Source organism: Heteronotia binoei, chromosome 2, assembly GCF_032191835.1.
Source record: "Heteronotia binoei isolate CCM8104 ecotype False Entrance Well chromosome 2, APGP_CSIRO_Hbin_v1, whole genome shotgun sequence".
Taxonomy (NCBI): domain Eukaryota; kingdom Metazoa; phylum Chordata; class Lepidosauria; order Squamata; family Gekkonidae; genus Heteronotia; species Heteronotia binoei.
This window is the reverse complement of record NC_083224.1, coordinates 42,564,869-42,587,131: the sequence shown is the minus strand read 5'-3', so window position 1 is coordinate 42,587,131 and position 22,263 is coordinate 42,564,869. Positions and strand designations below refer to the sequence as shown.

Sequence of the window (22,263 nt, the reverse complement as noted above, 5' to 3'; positions counted from 1 at the left end):
GGAGGAAGGTAAAGGAGATTGTGAGCCGCTCTGAGACTCTTCGGAGTGGAGGGCGGGATATAAATCCAATATCTTCTTCTTCTTCTTCTACTTCTACTGAGCTTGTAGTAAAGTCTCAATCTTGAAAGCTTTGGCCTAGTAAGTACTGCTTATTCCACTATATCTGACGATGACAACTACTACATTGCTGCTTTGCTAACAGTGTGATAATTGGAGTCAGTAAATATATGCTGGCCAAATATTACCAGTGTTTAACAGGAGACGTTATCAAATAAAGCCAAAGGACTTGTGGGAGTATTTTTACTCCTGCTCATCTTGCGAGCTGCTTTCAGTGTGTTTTTACAAACGAAGCTTTAAAAGCAGTTCTATTTGCTGCCAGGTTTGTAATGTGCAACGCTTACGTTGTCTGAAATACTTATTCATATTACAAATGCCTTTCATGCATAAACCACAATCTACATAAAAATAAACAGCATGACAAATGCTCAGTCAGGATCAGAGTTAGCAGCCTCCAGGTTGGACCTGGATTTCTCCTCAAATCACAAGTGATCTCCAGCCTACAGAGATCAGTTCCCTTGAAGGAAATGGCAACTTCAGGGGGCAAGAGGCGATGATATGCCATGCAGCTAGGGCTGCCAACCTCCAGGTGGTGGCTGGGCTCTCGTGGAATTACAACCAATCATGTGTTTTTTATTTATATAAAACATTTCTTCCACTTCTCCTGGAGAAAATGGCTACTTTGGAGGGTGGAGTGAATGACTATATTAGGGTTGCCAGGTCTTGCCTTAGCTGGAGCGAGGGACTTTGGTGGCGTTCTGAGGGTGGGCAGAGATGTTGTGCAACATCCCGAGCATAATGATGCCATCCAGAAGTTTCATCATCATATCAGGGATGTCACACAGGGACACTCTGGTATTTGGGCAAACTCTATGGTTTTATTCAGCCTCAAAACCATAGAGTTGGCCCAGATACCAGAACATCCCCACATGAGGACTTCACTTCCAGGTGATGTCATCACATTGGGGAACTGCGTGGTGACATCCCTGTTTGGGGGTGGCAGACAGCAGGCAGAAGTCCCAAGAATCAGGGGTTTCCCTGGCACTGTGGGGAGGATGGCAACCCTACAAGATACCCTATCAAGATTCCTCCCTTCCTTATACATCACATTCCCAGTCTCAACCTTAAAATCTCCAGGTATTTCCAAAACCAGGAGTGGCCACCCTTATCAAGATTTGAGCCTCATGTTGAAAATAGCCACAATTTTTGCAATTCATTTAAAATTTGCCATTACTCCCTAAAGATACCTTTCTGTCTGGAAAGACATTGTCCATAAAAAGCTTAAACCTGTTTTTGCTTCAGTCAGGAACTGTGGTGTGAAAGTAAAAATCAACAGAGCTGGAATGCTCAGTTGCATTACAAATGCCTACCCACAACTTTCTTTTCTATATGAACAGGATCCTTACAGGATCCTTACAGCCTTCACTATAAAAATGCTCTTAAAATGTGAAAACAGAATGCACTTTTAAGAAAACAGAAAGAGCCACTTTAAAGCTATCTAGCCTTTATATGTGTTAAATACAAATTACAGATGCAGGAAATGCTGATAGGAAAAGAAACGAAGCATAATTTGTAAAAATAGTTCAGCTGATTTTAAACCAAAACGTTCAACTGACTTAAAACCAGAAAAACAGAGACTAAGTTTTCATTAAGGGAAGGTAGAAATTGCCACTTGCTCAGAGATGCCTATTAGAACCCTGCTGTATATTATTGGTGAGAATGGGAAAAGTTTGACTTGTGGCACAGGCATGGACATGTCCCAATTTTTGATGATATACAGTAATGCTAACAGCAGAAAGGAAAATTCAGTTATCTCTTAGAGAAAGCTTGTTGCTGGCTTGATAACATGCTACCCAAACCAGACACTTGTTTGCAGACGTACCTTTATGCACTCCACCTCTGGCCCTTTAATTTGCTGGGGAAATTCCCAGTAGTCTGATTCCCTGGAGGGCTGCTGGCAGCCAGGAGCAGGCAAGCTGACCCCAGTGGGGTTGCCAACCTCCAGGTGGGGCCTGGGGATCTCCCACTTTTACAACTGATCTCTAGCAGGCAGAGATCAGCTCTCTTGGAGAAAATGGCCACTCTGGAGGGTGGACTCTATGACATTGTACCATGCTGAGGCTCCTCCCCTCCCCAAACCCAGGGGTCATTTTATAGAAAAATAGGTGGTGGAGCTCATTAGCATAACTCATTAGCATATGCTGCCCCCCCCAGCAGTCAAAAGCAGCCCAACACAAGAAAGGAGAGCCCTGGGTAAGCAAGGCCTGCTTGGGAATTGATCCGTAGGTATTGGGGGCTCTGGGAGGCTATTTTTTGAGGTAGCGGCACCAAACTTTTAGTATAGCATCTAGTGCCTCTCCCCAAAATACCCCCCAAGTTTCAAAACGATTGGACCAGAGGGTCCAATTCTATGGGCCCCAAAAGATGGTGCCCCATCCTTAATTATTTCCTATGGAAGAAAGGCATTTAAAAAGGTGTGCTGTCCCTTTAAATGTGATGGCCAGAACTCCCTTGGAGTTCAATTATGCTTGTCACACCCTTGTTCCTGGCTCCACCCCCAAAGTCTCCTGGCTCCACCCCAAAGTCTCCTGGCTCTGCCCCCAAAGTCCCCAGATTTTTCTTTAATTAGACTTGGCAACTCTAAGCAGGCCTTGCTCACCTGGAGCTCTTCTTGGCCACCCCTCCCCCAGCCAAAAGGCCAGCAAGCCACTCGCTGCCCAAAATCACATAAGAAGTGGAGAAAGGCTGGCATGGGCTTCTCCAGGGGTTAATGAGGGCTCCTGGTGGTGGCTGGCTGCTCGCTCTCCTAATCCAGGGATTGTTATGCAGCTGTACCTACTATTCAATGGACAAGATAGATGGGGAGGAAAAGGGGGAACCCTCAAAAAGGTTCAGGAGCTGTGCTCCTGTGAGCTCCTGCTGAATTCAAGGCCTGCCCAAACCCCACCCTCCTTCTGATCCACCCCCTAAATTCTCCAGGTATTTTCAACACAGACTTGGCATCTCTAGCCTTGGACCTGCCAGTGGTGCTGATGATGGCTATCAGCTCACCCTGATGGGCAAATCTTCATTTGCTGTCAGCATTGCCAGGAGCCATGTCTGAGCCAATCATCCCCTGCAATGGTACCCAGAACCACTGGGGCAAGGGGTTGTCAGTTCTGGATTGGCAAATTCCTGGAGATTTGTGGGTGGTGATTGGGGACAGGAGGGTTTGGGGAGCGAAGGAACCATATATAGTGCCATAGAGCTCATCTTCCAAACCAGCCATTTTCTGCAGAAGAACTGAATTGTGTGGGCTGGAGAACAGTGGTCAATCCAGATCTCAAGGCACCACCCTGGAGGTTGGCAAATTAACAGGAGCTGTTCAGCTTAATTTTTTCCTGGGCCATTTTAACCTCTCAAAAGTCAGTCCCTGAAAGTAAACCCATTTTTGTGCAATTCCTTAGTTTCCCCTTAAAAGTGCAGAAAGGAGTGAGCGACCTCTACTGGAATATGGTGATTTTGAAGTGGCTAGGGTGTGTGTTCTATTATAGAGAGGAATCCATGAATCAGAAGGCAGTGAAACAGGAATTTTAAATTTACACACACACTGATTTCAGCCTGAGCTACAGTGACAAAGTTCGAGGCTATTAATAGGCATGACACCTTCCAGATACACCCAGGGTAATATATATTCCATGTGCCTGTTTTCAGTTACTCATTTAAGTTAAAATGAAACACAGTTGTCACTGGGCTTCCTCTCTTTCTTGAAGACTGCTCATTGCCACCTAGTGGGAAGTCACTAAATCCACACAACCCCTCTCCTTGCATGAAGATGATTTCAGGATGTAGTGTGTGTGTGTGTCGGGGGGGGGGGGTGCTCTTATATGTTTTGTACATATTTGGCATGTAATTTATGCAGGTTGCACAGAGCCGAAATAACAATTAGGCCAAGTAGGCACTGGCCTATGGGCCCCCACACCTTTAAGGGCCCCAGGCCAGCTTCCCCCCTGATTTTCCCCTGCTCACAGCTCTCCCAGCCTGCATGTGCAGCCAGCAACTGAGCTGCTCTTTGCCTGACTTGCCTGGAGCAGCTGCTGGTGTTGTCACCAAGTTTGCCTCTCTCTGCCTCTACCCACAGCTTAGTAAAAGAGGCTTTTAAAAAGGTGCCTGCAGGCTGCAGTGGGGGCCGTGGGCAGTGGGGCAGGCACTCAGACTCTAAGATAATTTATGAGGGAGCCCTCAAGATTTTGACTGCCTAGGGGCCTCCACAAGGTTTAATCTGGCACTGAGGTTGCAAACATACAGGAGTTACTGCGTTTCTTAGAAAACTACAGGCAAACAGGTCCCTTGTGCTCTCTTGCTTGCTGTTCATCATCTTCATGGGAACTGCATCAAGTTTTTATATGCAATTGTTTTGTTTTGTTTTGCCATCAAGTCACAACCAACTTATGGCACCCCATAGGGTTTTCAAGGCAAGAGACATTCAGAGATGGTTTGCTATTGCTTGCCTCTACATAACAATCATAGACTTCCTTAGTGGTCTCCCATCCAAGGACTAACTGGAGCTGACCCTGCTTCACTTCTTAGTTTTGATTAGCCTGATATATCCAGGTCAGGGCAACTGATTCAAGGCAATGCCATGAAGTTCCACCTCATGGAGTTTTCAAGGCAAGACATTTATAAAAGTTGTTTCTCATTGCCTTCCTCCGCAAAGCAGCCACAATCTTCCTCAGTGGACTCCTATGCAAGTACAGATCCTGCTTAGCTTCCAAACTAGCAAAATCAGATTAGGTTGGACTCTTAGGCTGTTACTTCCACATTTGTATCCTTTACAAATGAAGTATTGAACTTGGAAATCTATGGGTGAGTACCAAAAATTATTATAAAGTGGCTTCAAGTCCCACTTATTGTAATAATAAAAACGTTAGAGAATCCATTTTGTACTGCTCTTGCGAGAGCAGTTCGCTCAGCTGTTATGATTGCACAGACTGGTCACAAATGAGCGCAGGAACTGAATCAGACCACTGGTCTATCAAAATCAGTATTGTCTACTCAGACTGGCAGTGGTCTCCATGGACTCAGGCAAAGGTCTTTCACATCACCTACTACCTGATCCTTTTAACTGGAGATGCTGGGAACTGAACTTGCAATCTTCTGTATGCCGAGTGCTCTACCACTGAGCCGTGGCCCCTCCCCATGGACAATATTCAGTCAGCTGTTATTTTGGCTTTCTATCGCAATCTCAGATGCTGTTTGTAAATGCAATGAAGTGGTGGAATAGGAGCTGGAGCTGGCAACCAATGATGCACGGATAGGATGAAGCAAGCTGGAAGAGGTGTGCCAGAGTATTTGGCAGGTGGGGGGGCAAGATGAGACCTTCAAGCTACAGCTGGCAGGTGGGGGGAGACAAGGCAGTCTTTGGAGCATAGAGGGGAGGTGAAATGGAGCTGGGGAACAGGCATTTTGCAGGTAGAATCATTCTCACACATGGGAGGATGAGGTGGTGGACTGCTGCAGTGATTGAGTAGATGGTACCACTTGAGCCTGCATGTGGACAATCACATTTTAGAATGCTTCACCTCTCCCAATACATACTCCCCCCTTGCCCCCTGTGCTGTCCGTGGGGGGGAGGTCTGCTGGCCCCCAGGAACAATATTTAAGAGGCTCAATGGGACCCTGCAGTTGGAGGAGGAAGTGGGAAAGTCTTGCTCAGTGAAGTCCTTGGATGCTGGGATGCACTCTAATATACTCAAAGCAATAATATGAAAGTATCAACACACGTTATTTCAGAGAGGATGGTGACTCCCCAACACATCATAAAGACCAAGTGTTTCTGAGTAATACTGCACAAAGATTGGCACTGGTCCTGCTGCTGCAAGACACCCTGCAGTCTGTTTATCCCTGAATTCAACATTTGTATCAGAAAGGTAGTGCATTCTCTGGTTCAGCCTATTTCTCCTTCCACCTGGAGGCACCTTTGTTTCCTGGCATGTTTTATTCACTTTTATGCAGTTTTATTGTGAATCTCAGCAGTTTGTGTTGCTGTCATCTACACTGATTACTGGAGTGGGTTGTTTGTTTTTCTCCTTGCTGAAGTCTATAGATTTGTTTCAGAAACTGAAAATTATTGGCCATTTGAAGGGAGCACTCTGTTCAGTGTGTCTGCCCAGGCTTTTGTTTGTTTGTACACCAATGAGCTTAGAAGACTATAACTCTGTTTAGGAGTGTCCTGTTTCTTCTCCTCTGCCCTGGTGACGAAGCGCCTACTTGCCAGGTCACTAGCAGCACTGGAGGAAGCAGTGGGAGTCGCTGCCAGAATATACACAAAACAATCTCCAGGTGGTCGCTGACAATCTCTTGCTATTACATCTGATCTCCAGGTGACAGATTAGTTCACCTGGAGAAAATGGCTTTGGAAGGTGGACTCTATGGCATTATACCCCATGGATCCCTTCCTTCCCAAAACCCTACCCTCTTCAGGCTCCACTCCCAAACTCTCCAGAGCTGGCATCCCTAATCCTAAACAGTGTTACAAGACCATGGACATCAGTGGATTTTGAAGGCTATAACTGCATTTAGGCTTGCAGTTTAATGGTGGTAGGTGAAGGAAGATAGAGAGAACGAAGGGGGTGAAGGGAAGGTCTGTAATATTGTTCTCTTCATTTTCATTACGGTAACATGAAATACAGTAAGGAACAAACCTCCCTGCTGAATATGATGCATCCACCATTTTGTTCTTCTGTGACCTGAACTAGGAAAGCAATTTTTAGTGAATGGATAAGGAAAGTTTGTAGAGAACCTCTGATTATTCTTCTGCTTAACCAGTCCTGCATTTTCAAATCCTGCCCCTCACCAACAGGCTAGGCCAGGGATATCATACTTGCTGTGGATACGAGGCGATTGGAGCTTACAAATCCACTGTTGTGGAAGCAGGGTTGCCAATCCCCAGCTGGGGGCAGGGGATCCCCCAGGTTGGAGGCCCTCTCCCCCTTTCAGGATTATCAGAAAGCGGGGGGGAGGAAATGTCCACTGGGCACTCCATTATTCCCTATGGAGACTGGTCTCCATAAAGTATAATGGAGAATCAATCTGTGGGTATCTGGGGCTCTGGAGGAACTGGGGCTTTTTTAGGTATAGGTACCCAATTTTTAGCATAATCTGGTTTCTCTTCTCAAAAAATTCACCTGGTTTCAAAAAGATTGGACCAGGGGTTCCAAATCTATGAGCCCCCAAAGAAGGTGTCCCTATCCTCCATTATTTCCAGTGGAAGGAAGGCATTTAAAAAGAGTGTGGTTGTCTTAAATGTGATGGTCAGTACTCTCTTTGGAGTTCACAATCGTGCTTGTCACACCTGGCTCCTGGCTCCATCCCCAAAGTCCCCAGACATTTCCTGAGTCAGACCTGGCAACCCTATGTGGAAGTAATGTTTCTTAAAGAATGTAAACAGATATTAATGGCTGGTTAGTGAGCAATGCTTGAGAGGTAACTTACTAGGCCCCAGCAGATCTCCTCATTAGAACCTCCAGGCTTTGAGTCATAAACTGGGTGAACAAATCTGTGGTGTGTGTTATTTCTTTGTCAGCAAACATCCTCAGCAAGGCCAGCTACTGATCTGGACAGCATAAAGAGGCTGTTGTGCCACTTATTCAGGTTTGTGCAGGTTTTATGACTCTTGTTCTGAGGAGTGCCAATGTGTTTGGTTTTGTCTTATTCCCTCAGGTTTGCTGTTGACATTGGCTGTGCTAAGTGGTGTGTGTCAATGGCACTTCAGGAAGCAGAACGTGAGGCGGCCTCCAGGACAGCTCTCTGCTTCTCCATACTCCTAATGGCATTTTCCCCACTCCTAGCCTCAGGTACTCTATTCCTCAGAGAGGAAAGCGATTATTGATCTGCTTAATGAATTGATGACTCATAAAATGAAAAGTTCGCCTAAGTCAGATGAGCACAGTCCTTTCAGTGTAGTAAGACACAGGTCGGTGAGGTTAAAGTGGATCCTGAAGTAAAACACAATAAAGTAGGGATTGTGGCAGATCCAAAAGGGGTAGAGCTTTTCATACAACCTGTGAAGGCAGTTGTAGGCATCCCAGCCTCCAGGAAGGAGATCCAGGTTGCAGATCTCCCGGAATTAGAACTGATCTCCAGACTACAGAAATCAGTCCCCCTGGAGAAAATGGCTGTTGCAGAGGGTGGGATCTAGGGCTAAACTCTGCCGAATGACCTCCCCTTCCCAACCCTGCCCTTCCAAGACTCCAGGAGCTTTCCAGCCTGGAGTTGGTAGCTGTATGTAGTTGGAATTTCTAAACACTTCCAGTGCTCAAACAACTGTGTACATGGTACAGTCATCTCCTGGGAATGTATAACACTTGACAGCACACTTGTTTGAACGTAACCCCATGTCTAAAATTTGCATTGCAATTCTAAGCAGAGACATACCCTTGTAAATCTGTTAATATCATTGGTATAACTCTGATGAGGATTATACCATTGGACGTAAGTGCTCATTGAAACAAGCAATCCTGTTTATGGATTACGACGTCGTATGGATCAATGAAAGGACTGTACCACTTGTGCCTTTATTTCTTTAGCAAATATATATGCCACCATCACCTCCAGAGTCCTGCTGAAGTCATTTTATAAAGTAAAACATGATCAAATTGTTAAAAAAAACACCGGAGCGCTCAAACCAGCTCCAGTAGATATCAACTGACTTGTCTAGAGCCCCAACAAGAATTAACACATGGCAGAACATCAGTCTTCTTAATGGCAGTGGCTTCAAATTGCAGCAGTCCTTGTAATTTCTTTGAAATGCTTACACTGTGTACACACCATCAATGCACCATGCTTAAAAATCGCCAAAACAAAAGAGAACCTGCAACCATTATAGCAGTCATATATGCTGCTCTGCCTTAGGGCCAATTTAGATGAGGCCATGCCCCCAAGCCCGCCATGGAGTCATGGCACCATTTTAGAGCTTTATTTTCAACTTTTCAAAATGCCAGTTGCTCTCCAGGATCTTGAGCAGAGGTCTTTCATATCACCTGCTGCCAGGTCCTTTACCTGGGGATGCCAGGCAGGGACTGATCCTGAGACCTTCTGCCTACCAAGTCTCAGTAGACAGTACTGATTCAGTATACAGCAGCTTCATGTGTTCAAGAGATTGGAGGCAATACCTGGAAGAAGGGGAAGAGATTCCCAGGGATTGTGAGCATCTATTCAGGCTCCTCCAGCATAGAGCCATGGAGGGCATAGTCGTGGCTGCTCCTTTCTCCACAGAGCTGCCTCAGAGAGAATGGCAGGAGTATGAAGGGAGTGTCCTGAAAGGATGGAGTAGACTAGGGCGAAGATTCAACCGCTTCCTGTCAGAGTCTGAGGCCTTTGCAGGGATGGAAAGTGAACTTATTATGCCCTGTGGTGGCCTTATCTCTGAGGCGGTGGAAGTGCAACACCTTCGCTCAATGACCTGTCCACCATGAATTGTTGGATAGCGTTTCTTTCGTGCTTCTAGCATCATCCCAACTTCTCAGAAGTACAGTGTGAAAAAATTAGTGAATTTTATTTCACATTCCTTGGCCAGCTGGCAAACACATAACGTGCTATCATGAGTGATTGAGAACGGCTTTCAAATGTATAGTGACTTGGCTGACATAGCCTTGAACCCAAGAGGAAACAAGGGCTTACAAGATTGTGCAGTTTTATAGGAACTCCATAAAGGCCACTGTGTTGTTCCTGGTCCAGCAAACAGCTATCCTTCCAGTATAGTCCTGCTTATAGCAATTTAGAAAGACTGTGGAAGAAACTGGAGATACTTTACTTGAATGATACCGCTTGTACAGCCAGGGCTCTGAACAGTGTCACACTAAGATGGAAATTAAAAAGAAAATGTATTAATACATAAATTTGAGACTTCTCTTAGTGGGGTTGGATTTTTAGTTCTTTTCTCAGTCAATTAAGATTAAAAGCTATTAATATAGAGATTTACGTAATAGCTTTTAATCTTAATTGACTGAGAAAAGAACTAAAAATCCAACCCCACTAAAAGAAGTCTCAAATTATCCAATTCACACCTCGAGTCTTCACTATGGTCGTTTTCGCACTAGCGTTTACTCCGGTGTGGCATCCCGTTTACCTCCGGATCTTTTCCTGGATTTTCCACATGTTGCTCCGGGGCTGCGGTTTGCTCCGGGGCTTCAGGGGTTTCACGCCGGAGTATCTTGATGCACATGCTTCCGGAGTTTCCGAAAACCTGTGGATCCACTCCGCGGAGTTTGCTGTGGGAAATCCATCCACTTGCGGATCCACCCCGCATCGACTGCTTTGTGGGCGGCACCCTCTGCCTTTCCATCCTCCCACTCCATCCACCCCCTTGGCCAATCATCAGCCGTTCGCGGCGCTTCCCAAAAGTGCCCGCACGACCATTTTTTTTTTAAACTTCATTTTTTCTTGCGTAATAGCGATATTTCGAAATAAACAAATAATAATTTAAAAAAAACCCCTGGAATAGCCTCAATTGCCACTTCACTGTTCCTGTAGTTTTACGCTGCTCCTGTAGTTTTATGCTGAGTAATCCAAATCCATTTTTAAGGCGGTTTCGTTATTTCTTAGATTTTTTTTTTATTATTAATCATTTTAGTTGCGTTATTTCGCTGAGGCGGCGGCAGCAGCGCCCGAGTGGACTCGCCCCTCAAGAGCTACGCCTCGGCTTCATGGAGAGACGGGACGGGACAAGACGAGAGAGCCCCGTGCTCCGCGGTCGCGCAGCTCGAGGCGGACCCTGGCCCCCTGCTCGCTTGCCTGGGCTCCGCTGCCACTCCTGCTGCCCAGCTCCTAATCGCTGGCTCACAGCACACACTGCCTCTCTCTACTCCTCTGCCTTGAAATTTTATACATCCCTCCCATGACGTCTCTGAGACCGGGATGGGGAAAGGGGGAGCCAAAGAGGGTTCTCCAAGCCCAACCTTCGCATCCAGCACTGTGGAAAGGCCGGGAGGGAGCGAGGCTGGGAAGGGAAGAAGCTGCAACACACACACACACAAACACCCCCCCTCTCTTTCTCTCTCTTCAGGCTGTCAGCGTTATTGCGATATTTCGCAACTTCGGAATTTGGTCATACGGAACTACGGAATCAGGGTCGATCCCTGCGGACATAAGTGTTGGGGGGGGGGGAAATCTAGTGCTGGGAGGCTTCTCATGGAAGTGAGACTCCTTGCATATGCATTAATCAGTTGGCGTCCGGCGTACAGACACAAAAGCAAAACCTCCACTCTGGAATAAAGACATGCCATAGTCTCGTTATCCAGATTCTCCACTGTGAATGCTTCTGTCAATACATAAAGGGCTGTGGAGGATGCTACAGCTGCAGCCAATCCATAAGCAGAAGCAGCACACGTGATGTGGTTTGCCCACGAAAAGAAGGGGAAGGAACAGCTGTGACCGCTCATTGTTACGTTGTTACGTAGTAACGCAACCAGACATGCGCTTAAAAAAAAAAATGATTGACAGGGCATCGAACTGAAGTCGATGCTAGTGCGAAAATGATTTGAGCCGGGGCTTCATGGAAAGCGACTCCACAAAAGAGGCAATGTGCGAAAACGAGGAAAATGATCCGGACATAATTGCTCCGCGGAATATGGGTAGCAAACGCTAAGTGCGAAAACGACCTATAAGATTTTATCCAACTATCTCTTTCCACATTAAGCAGATCACAGTCAAATAGACAATAATCAGACACTCTAAAGTTTTTGCCATAGAGTTTCCAATCGTTTCTAGAGCTACCTCAAGTCACTTCAGAGTTTCCCCCCAAAGTGATAGTGCGACGTAGTCAATATTGGAGGGTTTTTCTAAATTATCTTTCTGCCACTTGGAAAGGCAGTGGGCAAACTAGTACGCTGGTGGGAAGCCGCCCACTATAGTGGGATGCCTGGCAATCCCATGAATGACTGATCTATTTGCTTGTCAGTTGACCACCCTGTATGTCTATCAAGCAGCTTTGCAATTATGCAGTAACTACATTTCATTTCCTTGTCTTGAGTGGGCTATTGCATCTGTGTAGTAGGGAAGATCAATTCTACATTCCTGCACAGCGTCCCCAATGTGATGTCATGCAGATGTCCCTAAGATGGCAGTCTGGTTGTGTGAATTAGCTATGAGAGAATGGAGGTGGGTAGGAATGTGCGAAGAGCAGTCTTTGTGCAGGCAACATCTCAGATTTGAGTATTAAGTTGGGGTGGCGGTCATTTGAAACCTCTGGCTCTTTGTCGCTGCTTTCTCACATTCTGAATTCATTATTGCCGCTTACGGTAAAACTGTTCAGCAATCTGTCTGCTTCTCTCTTCTTTCAAATAAATACTATTCGAAAGAGTTCAGCCTGACATTAATTTGTGCAGAACAGAGACTCCTTAATCCTTTTCCAAATTCCACTTGGCATTAGACCTTATGGATGCCTTGAATCCATGCTCTGTTTTAACCCAACTTTCCTTCTTCCAATGTTTAGATAACTTTCTAACCTAACTATTTAGAAGGACTGCCCTCTTCCAGCCAATATTCAGCTGCTCTTCTGCCTTTGGTCTGGGAGCACCCCCTCTGTTTTTCCCTCACTCCAAGTCTTCAGACTCAGCTAAACTTGGCAAGCTTTTCTCAAGACAGACACTTAAACAACAAGAGTCTGGGGAGAGCTCTCATTTTTTTTAACTGCTTAAAACAGATGGGAAGATGTGACCCACAAAAGGAAAGCATTGTCTCTAAACGCACTACAGCAGCAGTTATACCAGCAGTCTCTTGGACAGAACATGTCCCCATTGTGGATCACCAGATTCAGTGGACATGCCTTTAAGAGGTGTGCCAAAGGGATAATTTCAGTTTCCCTTACCCTGGCCAGGTACAAGAGAAAAAGTTGCACCTGCCAACCCTTTTTCCATCCAACACCTTTTAAAGGCATACCACACCATTGGTCATGGACCGTAATAAAGCAAACTGAACTAAAGGCATACCACACCATTTGAGATATGTTTGTGCATAACAGGAGCCAGCCAACTGCACATTTTGGGAGCACACGCTACACGCTACTCTCAGTGGGAACACACACTACACGCTACTCTCAGTCCTCCTGCTGGGGCTGGCTGGAATGCTGTGTAAGTAGAGGCAACACACATACACTGCATGTGTGTGAAGCCTCTGTATTTGCTACATGGAACTCAGGTGTTTTTTTTTTCCAGGACAGGAGGAAATTTTAAGAAGAAGAAGAGATTGGATTTATACGCTGCCCTTCACTCAAAGTCTCAGAATGATTTACAATCTTTTTCCTCTTTCCCACAACAGACACAGGGCTGAGAGAGCTGTGACAGAAACTGCTCTTGAGGGAACAGCTCTGACAGTGTTAGGACTGACCCAAGGTCATACCAACAGGTGCATGCGGAGGAGTGGGGAATCAAACCCCGTTCTAGCCTAGCATTCTGTGGACATGTAAGGAAATGCCACTAAATAGAGGGCAGAGACACAGACACACATTCCTGTCTGACTAGCAGTCTCCTGCTAGAACTTTTTCTCCTCTTGCACACCAGACGTTGCATAGTCCAACGTTACCGAAGCTGAAAATGTGCTCGTTTTCCCTGTTCAGGCCACAGGCCAACCACAGATATTGTGAAAATGTGCATGCAGTTGGCAGGGTCCCAGTGTGCAGTACTGTCTGAAAACGATGTAAATCAGCTCATGGTAGCCGATTTCTCTGCTCCACTGGCCAGCTCATCTTCAGCTGTGATCCAGTTCTAAAGCTAGTCATAAAATGTACCTCAGTTCCAGTAAATCATCTCTGTATCAAAGGCTAGTGAAAGCTGCTTCCTTTAAAGCCAGATCAAACTGGCCATCATGATCTTATGATAAATCCTTTCACAGCTGCACAGTAGCAGCTGCCAAATGGGTCTAAAACCGAGTCTGATGACTGTCTACACAGGGATTCGACACAGTTAATGTGATCTACAGAGGTCATGTGCTTCTGGATCTTTAACCCTAAGTTAACTTTCCTTCAGGTGGGACCTGAGTATCCCTCAGAATTACAGCTGACCTCCAGACTACAGAGATTAGTGTCCCCCTGGAGAAAATGGCTGCTGTGGAGGGTGGACCCTGTGGTATTGTACCCCCTTGAGGTCCCTGTCCTCCCTAGGCTCCACCCTCAAATTTCCAGGAGTTTCCTAACCTGAAATTGGCAACCCTACCTTCCACCCCTGCTGGCGGCCAGTAGTGACCAGGAAACCTTATTCAACCACTTCAACTTCCTCCTTGTCTTGATGACGCAAAGGTCGCAAAGTACCTCAGCAGCCTGCCTGTTTATATATACCTAGTTAATTCCTTCCTTACCTAAGAGAACAGGAGGGACAGAACCTATAAAGCAAAGTTTCACTGCCTGGTCCCCTGGTGGATATGGTCATTCTGCTGAAATATGAAAAGTTTGTAAAGAAAAAACTTAGGGGACAGAAGGAAAATGTGGTTAATTGAGGAGAAATTGGGGGTGTGGATAATAAAAATTCGGATAATAAGAGGAAGATTTGAAAATATAACGAGGTAAAAATAAATGTAAATATGGGGGGGATGCTAATGAGGCAGTGAAGCCTTCCAGACTGAACATTTGAAGAAGGCATATCCTAACAATGCAGATAAGAACATTTTCGGTCACTTCATGACAAATTTCCAAAGTGGCCAACACTGTCAAATATGTATTATGATGCTTCACAACAAAACACTAATGGTTTGCATGTATCATACACCATTTCATTGATGATTTCTAAATCTGGAAAGCCATGTAACAATTGATGAAGAACTCATCCTACCAGCAGTTAATGAGGTTGTTGTCGCATCTTCAACATCATATTTGGTGGAACATAGTTAAGAACATAAGAGAACACATGTTGGATCAGGCCATCTGGTCCAACGCTCTGTGTCACACAGTGACCAAAACCCAGGTGTCATCAGGAGGTCCATCAGTGGGGCTAGAACTCCAGAACACTGTTGCCCTCAAGCACCAAGAATACAGAGTATCCCTGCCCTAGACATATTCCCTCTATACCTTGTGGCTGTGACTGATGGACCTCTGCTCCATATGCTTATCGCCTCTTGTAGCTGCCACCAGTTCCTGTGGCAGTGAATTCTACATGTTAATTACTCTTTGGATGAAAAAGTAATTCCTTTTATCTGTTCTAAGTCTAGGTGGGGTTTAGAATTCTCCTAGCATTTCAACTTGCCTCCAGACTACAGAGATCAGTCCCTCTGGAAAGAAATAGCAGCTTCAGAGTGTGGACTTCATGGCATTACATATGGGCTGAGCTTCTTGTACTCTGTCCAACTCCATACTCCCCAGCCATTTCCCAACCCAAAGCTGGCAACCCTAGTCAGTGGGTTTCACCCTACAAGCTCTACTGCTGGTGAATGGAGGATAAACCCTTTTTGATGATTGAAATCCTTATGGGATCATGGGAGCCATGTGGACAAAAGCAATACAGGATGGAGGTTGTAGTAAGTAGGGGAACTGAAGCAATATCAAGTGGAAATGCTAGTAGGATGCAGCTCATTATTTGGAGAAGGTTCTGTTTCAATGTAGGAGAAGACGACGACCACCGATTTATACCTCATCCTTCTCTCTGAATCAGAGACTCAGAGCAGCTTACAATCTCCTATATCTTCTCCGCCCACAACAGACACCCTGTGAGGTGGGTGGGGCTGAGAGGGCTCTCACAGCAGCTGCCCTTTTAAGGACAACTCCTGCGATAGCTATGGCTAACCCAAGGCCGTTCCAGCAGCTGTAAGTGGAGGAGTGGGGAATCAAACCCGGTTCTCCCAGATAAGAGTCCACACACTTAACCACTACACCAAACTGGTGTACATTTCAGGCGATAACCTTTGTACATTATTTTTATTCTAATGCAACATGTTGCCTGTGTAAGCTGCCTTGGGTGTGAGGAAAAATGTGGCATTTGAATACTTTAAATCAGAGGTGTTGAACTCATTTGTTACAAGGGCCAGATCTGACATAAATGTCACTTTGTTGGGCTGGGTCATGTGAGCCATAAAATGTAATGCCAGCTACAGGAGATATAAACTTTATAAAGGAAACAGGCAAGCCCAATTAATAGTATTATGTTTTTACTCAAAATACAAACATGCTTAACATTCTTACAGTATTTCCTTAAAGCATCTCCCTCTCACTTCCTCCTCCCATTACTCAGTGATGGGACAGGATACAGGGACATAATGCACAACCTTTGTCACTTGGCAATTGAGGTAATCACAGAGGGCATTTTGTGTAGGGTGTGTGTGTGTGTTAGTATGGAATGGCCTACCGGAATGGATGCAAAAGCCAACTTTGCTTCTTAGTTCCTGGAAGGAAGGCAGGAGTGCTCTTTTTCAGGGGGAATTTTACTGATGGTAAGTGGGGAAGGCAATGACAAACCATCCCGTAAAAAGTCTGCTGTGAAAACATTGTGATGCAACGTCACCCCAGAGTTGGAAATGACTGATCCTTGCACAGGTAACTACCTTTTTAAAGGGCAGAACCGTACATTGCATATAGTGCTGTGGTTATTTTACTTGACAATTATTTTTAAGCAAATGCAGTTTCTGGGGGTGGGATTTAAAGGGGGAGACAATGCTGTAAGAGAAGGGTTACTTTGCTCTTGTGCCATTTTCCTGGTGCAAAATCACCATCCCAGTCTACTTTTTACAGTGCAGTCCTATGGGACATGAATTTCAGGGCATAGGACTGCATTTTAACAGGCAGCTCTTCATATAACTAAAGCTAGAAGATGTAAAATGACACTGCTGACAGTTAAAGCAGGAAGTGCCAAAGCAAGATTACAGTTGAACATCAAAATGACACAAGTAATGGCTACTGGGGAATTACACAATTTCAAGGTTGCAAATGAAGAAATGGAAATTGTTCAAGATTTTGTATTCCTTGACTCCATCATCAGCCCAAAGGAGGCTGTAACCAAGAAATCAGACTGAGACTGGGAACAGCAGCCATGAAGGAGCTAGAAAAGATTCTTAGGATGTGTTGCTGGCACTCAAGATAGAGTTATTTCATGCCATGGTATTCCCATTTACTATATATGGGTGTGAAAGCAGGACAATGATGAAAACTGATGTGAAGAAAGTTGATTCATTTGAAATTTGGTGCTGGAGGAGAGTTTTATGGATACTGTGGGCTGCCAAAAAGACAAGTTAGTGGATACTAGATCAAATCAAGCCTGAATTCTCCCTAGATGCTCAAACATCTAGACTGAAGCTGTCATATTTTGATTATGTTATGAGAATTCAAGAGTCACTGGAAAAGTTGAAGGCAGCAAGAAATGAGGAAGCCCCAATATGAGATGGATTGACTCAGTCAAGGAAGTCACTGTGGCCCTCAGTTTGCAAGATTTGAGTAAGGCTGTTAACAATAGGATGCTCCAAAGAACATTGATTCATAGGGTTTCCATAAGTTGAAAGAGACTTGATGGCACTTAAACACACACAGAAGACTTTTAATATCAGTAGCAATTAGTTAAACAGAGTTTCTGCCTTATATATTGAATAATTACTATGCTCCCTGACATATCGTGATTGGCTCCGCCTCCCAACATTTTGTTGTTGTGCCTACCACATTGAGTCAGAATTCAAAAGACCAAGAAGGAAGTTTGCCAAGTTTGAAAGTTGGTCTTCCTACTATACCTTTTCAGCAAGTTCAGTAAAAGGCAGCATAAAGTTCATTTCAGATGTTGCTTATAATTTTCTTTGGCATCAGTAAATCATCCACTCTGGTAATTATTTCATTATTTAGCTACTTCACTTATACCTCACCTTACTCCCCAGTGGGCACCCAAACAGCTTACATCATTTTCCCCTCTCCCACTTTATCCTCCTAACAACTTTATGAGGGGGTGTGAGTGTGAGGCTGAGTGTATGTCACTGTCCCAAGGTCACCAACTTTGATTTGAACATGGGGCTCCCAAATCCCAGTCCAACATGCTACCACTGGCAACTAAAGACAGCACAGAAACCAAAACTACTTTGTACTGATATCCAAATAAGAAAGCAATGATGCACTTTGTAGACACTGGTAAGCTTTTTCTGTGTATCATTCGATATTGCAAAAATAACTAGGGACTGCTGTGAAATTTAAGCACTTGTCATTTTGCTACTTAAAGTGTGACTTCCTTTCTTCCTGAAAAATCCAAAACTCCAGAAAGCCATCCAGCAATGCAAGAGCAAAACATAGCAAAATCCCCAGAATCTACTGGTCACACAGAAACATTAATGCATTCCAGCCAGAAATTCCTAAAGGGACTGCACTGGAAACACAAAAATCTGTAATAGAAACAGCACTGAAATGAGATAAAATATGAAAGTATGTTGGGTTGCTTCTGCACAAATGTTTTGTTCCAGTTTAGCATCTAAACTGAAAGGGTTTTTTAAAGCTTCCACATGACATTGTCCTCTAACTATCCACTTTCCATGTTTTCCCCTCTTTTGATGTGATCTTTCCCCTGACCTGATTTGATGCAGTCTTTTAGAACAGATGGAAGTTAGAACATCATGAGGATGGGAAGCTTTGTGTTTTTGTGGGCTTCCCATATTCTGATGAAATTTCCCCTGTCTCACCCCACTGTGACTGCCAATTTTCCCATGCAACCCGAAGGTTTTTTTCAGGCTTTTAAAACAAAATGGCAAATGCTAAATCATTAGAGTACAATAGCATTATAACGATCTATTGTCACAATTTGTTGGTTCCGCTGGATTCTAAGATTTCATTTTTCAAAAAGTCTCTAGATTTTTTGTTGTGAAAACATTGCAAGAAAGCTGCACCTGTATCTCTACAATGAAGAAGAATTGCAGATTTATAGCCTGCCCTTCTCTCTGAATCAGAGACTCAAGAGTGGCTTACAATCTCCTTTATCTTCTTCCCCCACAACAGACACCGCGAGGTGGGTGGGGCTGAGAGAACTTTCACAGAAGCTGCCCTTTCAAGGACAACTCCTACGAAAGCTATGAAAAGGCTTAGTGGCCTATCTTTTTTAAAACAAATGCTGGGAATTCAGTGCAATAGATAATGATAAAGTTACTACACTAGAAATACCTACCATTTCCAGGGTTTTTTTAAAGAGCCCCCAGAGTCCTCCACCGGTGGTGGGAGATGGCTGCTGGGGGAGTGGCACAGAGTCAAGGAAACTGCAGGGACATCTCTGTGGATGTTCCGTTGCCACTATGAATGCTTCACCATTTTCAGCAGCAACAAGAACTGCATGGAGGATTGTCACCATATGAAAGCAGCATCAGTCCTACTGTTCCTGCTGTGTTTGTAGAAATGCAGTATCACGACAAGTCAGAATAGAAAGATGAAGTTCATGATTTTCTGCCCCTTGCCTTACATTGAAAATATCTCATGATATACAGGACACCACTTGATTGTCTGTATATAAAAATAACTACCGGTATAGTAATGCGTCTGTTATTAAAATACCTGAAGGGCTGTGTCTTAAAGGTAACAGCAGTTCAACAATGAAAGTTATTACTTTGGGGGGGTTGGTAGGTTCTCCCTTGCTGAAGGTCTTCTAAATCTATGACTCTAGAAAGGAAAGGAAAGGAAAGGAAAGGAAAGGAAAGGAAAGGAAAGGAAAGGTCCCCTGTGCAAGCACCAGTTGTTTCCGACTCTGGGGTGACGTTGCTTTCACAACATTTTCACGGCAGACTTTTTTACGGGGTGGTTTGTCATTGCCTTCCCCAGTCATCTACGCTTTCCCCCCAGCAAGCTGGGTACTCATTTTACCGACCTCGGAAGGATGGAAGGCTGAATGAGCCTTGGGCCAGCTACCTGAATCCAGCTTCTGCCGGAATCGGACCCAGGTCATGAGCAGAGAGTTCAGACCACAGTACTGCTGCGTTACCACTCTGCGCCACGGGGCCACTCATGCCTTATAGGCAACCATTATTGTGAAATATAGGACACATTTGCAAACAAAACCTACATCACTGTTTGCAATCCAAATTATTTCTATTCAGCTGATAAAATGAATCATAAGTTATCATTTCCTGCGTGCTGTATAGGATAGTATCTGTACAAATTGCAAAAATGTATTATGCGCATCTTGAGTTCAGAGCAAGCCTGGGAGCACCCAAATTCAAAGTAGAATTGCCAAGTTGGGGGCAGGGCTTTTTTTGTGCCTCCTTTGCATATTAGGCCACACAACCCTAATGTAGCAAATCCTCCTGGAGCTTACAATAAGTCCTGTACTAAGAACCCTGTAAGCTCTTGGAGGATTGGCTACATCAGGCGTGTGTGACCTAATATGCAAAGGAGTTCCTGCTAAAGAAAAAAATCCAGCAGGGGGTATATGGTTGCCAGCTTCAAGAAACCTGTGAAGATTTGGGGGTGGAGCCTGGAGAGGACAGGAACCTCAGTGGGCTCAAGTGCCAGAGGGTCCACCCTCCAAAGCATCCATTGAACTGATCCGTGTAGTCTGGAGATGAGCTGTCATTTGAGGGGATCCCCAGGTCTCTCCTGGAGGCTGGCAGCCCTACTTTGAAAGATGATGTTTAAGTTTATTGATACATGCCTGAATTCGGTGGGTGTTTAAAATTCATTCTGAACAAACTCATTCCGTCCACAAAAGAACAGGAATAACCTACTCATGTCCACGAAATAGTACTGAAAATGTAAAAATGGGCTGGGCCCTTGAGAAAAACTTATACCACTTCAACTACATAAACAATAAGTGTCCCTAATGTGACATCACAATCCACACAAGATTTCTGCAAAAATATAGCTTTGCTTCCTGTTCACCGAACCCAGAATGAAATAAATTCATGTCCACTGAGATTTCTGTTAGCATTACTATGTTTGGTTTCTTAAATAACTGGGAGGGATGCATCTCCACAAGATCCTTAAATTCACTACTGTTTAAAACATCTGTCTCAAAATGCTCACTTTTCCAATCATGCTAGTGCACAAAGAACTTTCAAAAAATCCCCTGCGGCATATTTGATGGTCCTAAACATACCCAGGCTGGCTTCCTGAATCCTGACATTTAATTCCCCCAGACTTTGCTCACATGGCATTCTTAATGGGCAGACTCAGTTTTTAGGAAGGCAAATCTTTGAACAAAGCCCACATCAATAGCGCTTGCCTCTTCAGCACAATGGGTGGAAAAAAGTTACACAGAAATCCATGAAAAATGGACACTTTAATAATGCGTTTTGGATCCAGGTGTAAGATTTTCTAGATGTGGGCATAAGCTACCATGCCGCAATAGTCCAGCCCATAGTTCCTAAGCCTCTTGTACACAGTTCCTTATCAGCCACATGAAGAGAAGGGAGAAGGATTAACCTGCGTACTCACCATAAGGAGCCTCCATTTTAGCACTTAGCTGTGGGGTGACATTGACCATTTCTCATCGGCATAAATCTAGAGGAAAACTGAGAAAGTGTGAAATGACAAGAAAAGAAGCTGGGCGGAGGAGGGAGGGAGTTCGGGTGAGGAGCCCTGCCTTGCCTGTTATCTTATTGATTCACTTAATCAGACCTAATGTGGGTGGAGATGTTAAATAGTAACCAAGCTTGTATGGAAACCAACCTGCAAGGTGCCGTCTGCCACAGTAGCTATAGCAACTGCTCCCAAGCTTGAAATCCAAACAGGACTTTTATGGAAGACTTTCTGAAGGGGGCTTCCATTGACACCTGGTTTCAAGCCCAGGGTGACCCCAGAGCCAGGAGATTGCCTTCCTTCCTATTTCGCCTTGATGCAGAAGCTGAAGGGAATTTGCCCCAGAGCCCAGCAGATGGAGGACTCCCAAAGGAGAGGTGTGAACTAGGTCAGTTTCACAGCTGCTGAGACAGAGGACATTTTATTGCTCTCACCAAACAAACACAGAGAACAAAGGCTTTGTGTCTGTGCATGCACGCAGGAGGCCCTGTGAACCCTGCTTGTTGATGCGGTGTGCATATATACCTACAGGAAGAGATGATTATTTATTTTTTTAAAAAAATGCACACAGTTGTGTGTGAATCAGTACCGGAGGCAGTGTAAATAAATCTACAAGGGTGTGTGTTTGTGAATGGGCATTTCTGAGCATTAATGCCAGTGTGTGTGTGTCTTTGTCCATGTTTATAGACAGATCAAACTACTGCTCTGTTGCAGGGACCTATGGGGCGTCTTCCTACCCAGATTGCTGGTGGAAGGAATGGAGCAGTAACTCTCTATGGTTC

At 44.7% G+C, this 22,263-nt stretch overlaps 1 protein-coding gene across 1 annotated transcript in view; it reads right to left on the bottom strand.

Annotated features, from left to right (window-relative positions):
• HNF4A (hepatocyte nuclear factor 4 alpha) overlaps window positions 1-21,794 on the bottom strand; it is a 90,056-nt gene extending 68,262 nt beyond the window's left edge. The window contains exon 1 of the mRNA XM_060230874.1: window positions 21,398-21,794. Within this exon, the coding sequence (XP_060086857.1) occupies window positions 21,398-21,446 (49 nt within the window). The 5' untranslated portion in view covers window positions 21,447-21,794. The remainder of the gene's footprint in view (window positions 1-21,397) is intronic.
• Between the last annotated feature and the right edge of the window lie 469 nt (window positions 21,795-22,263).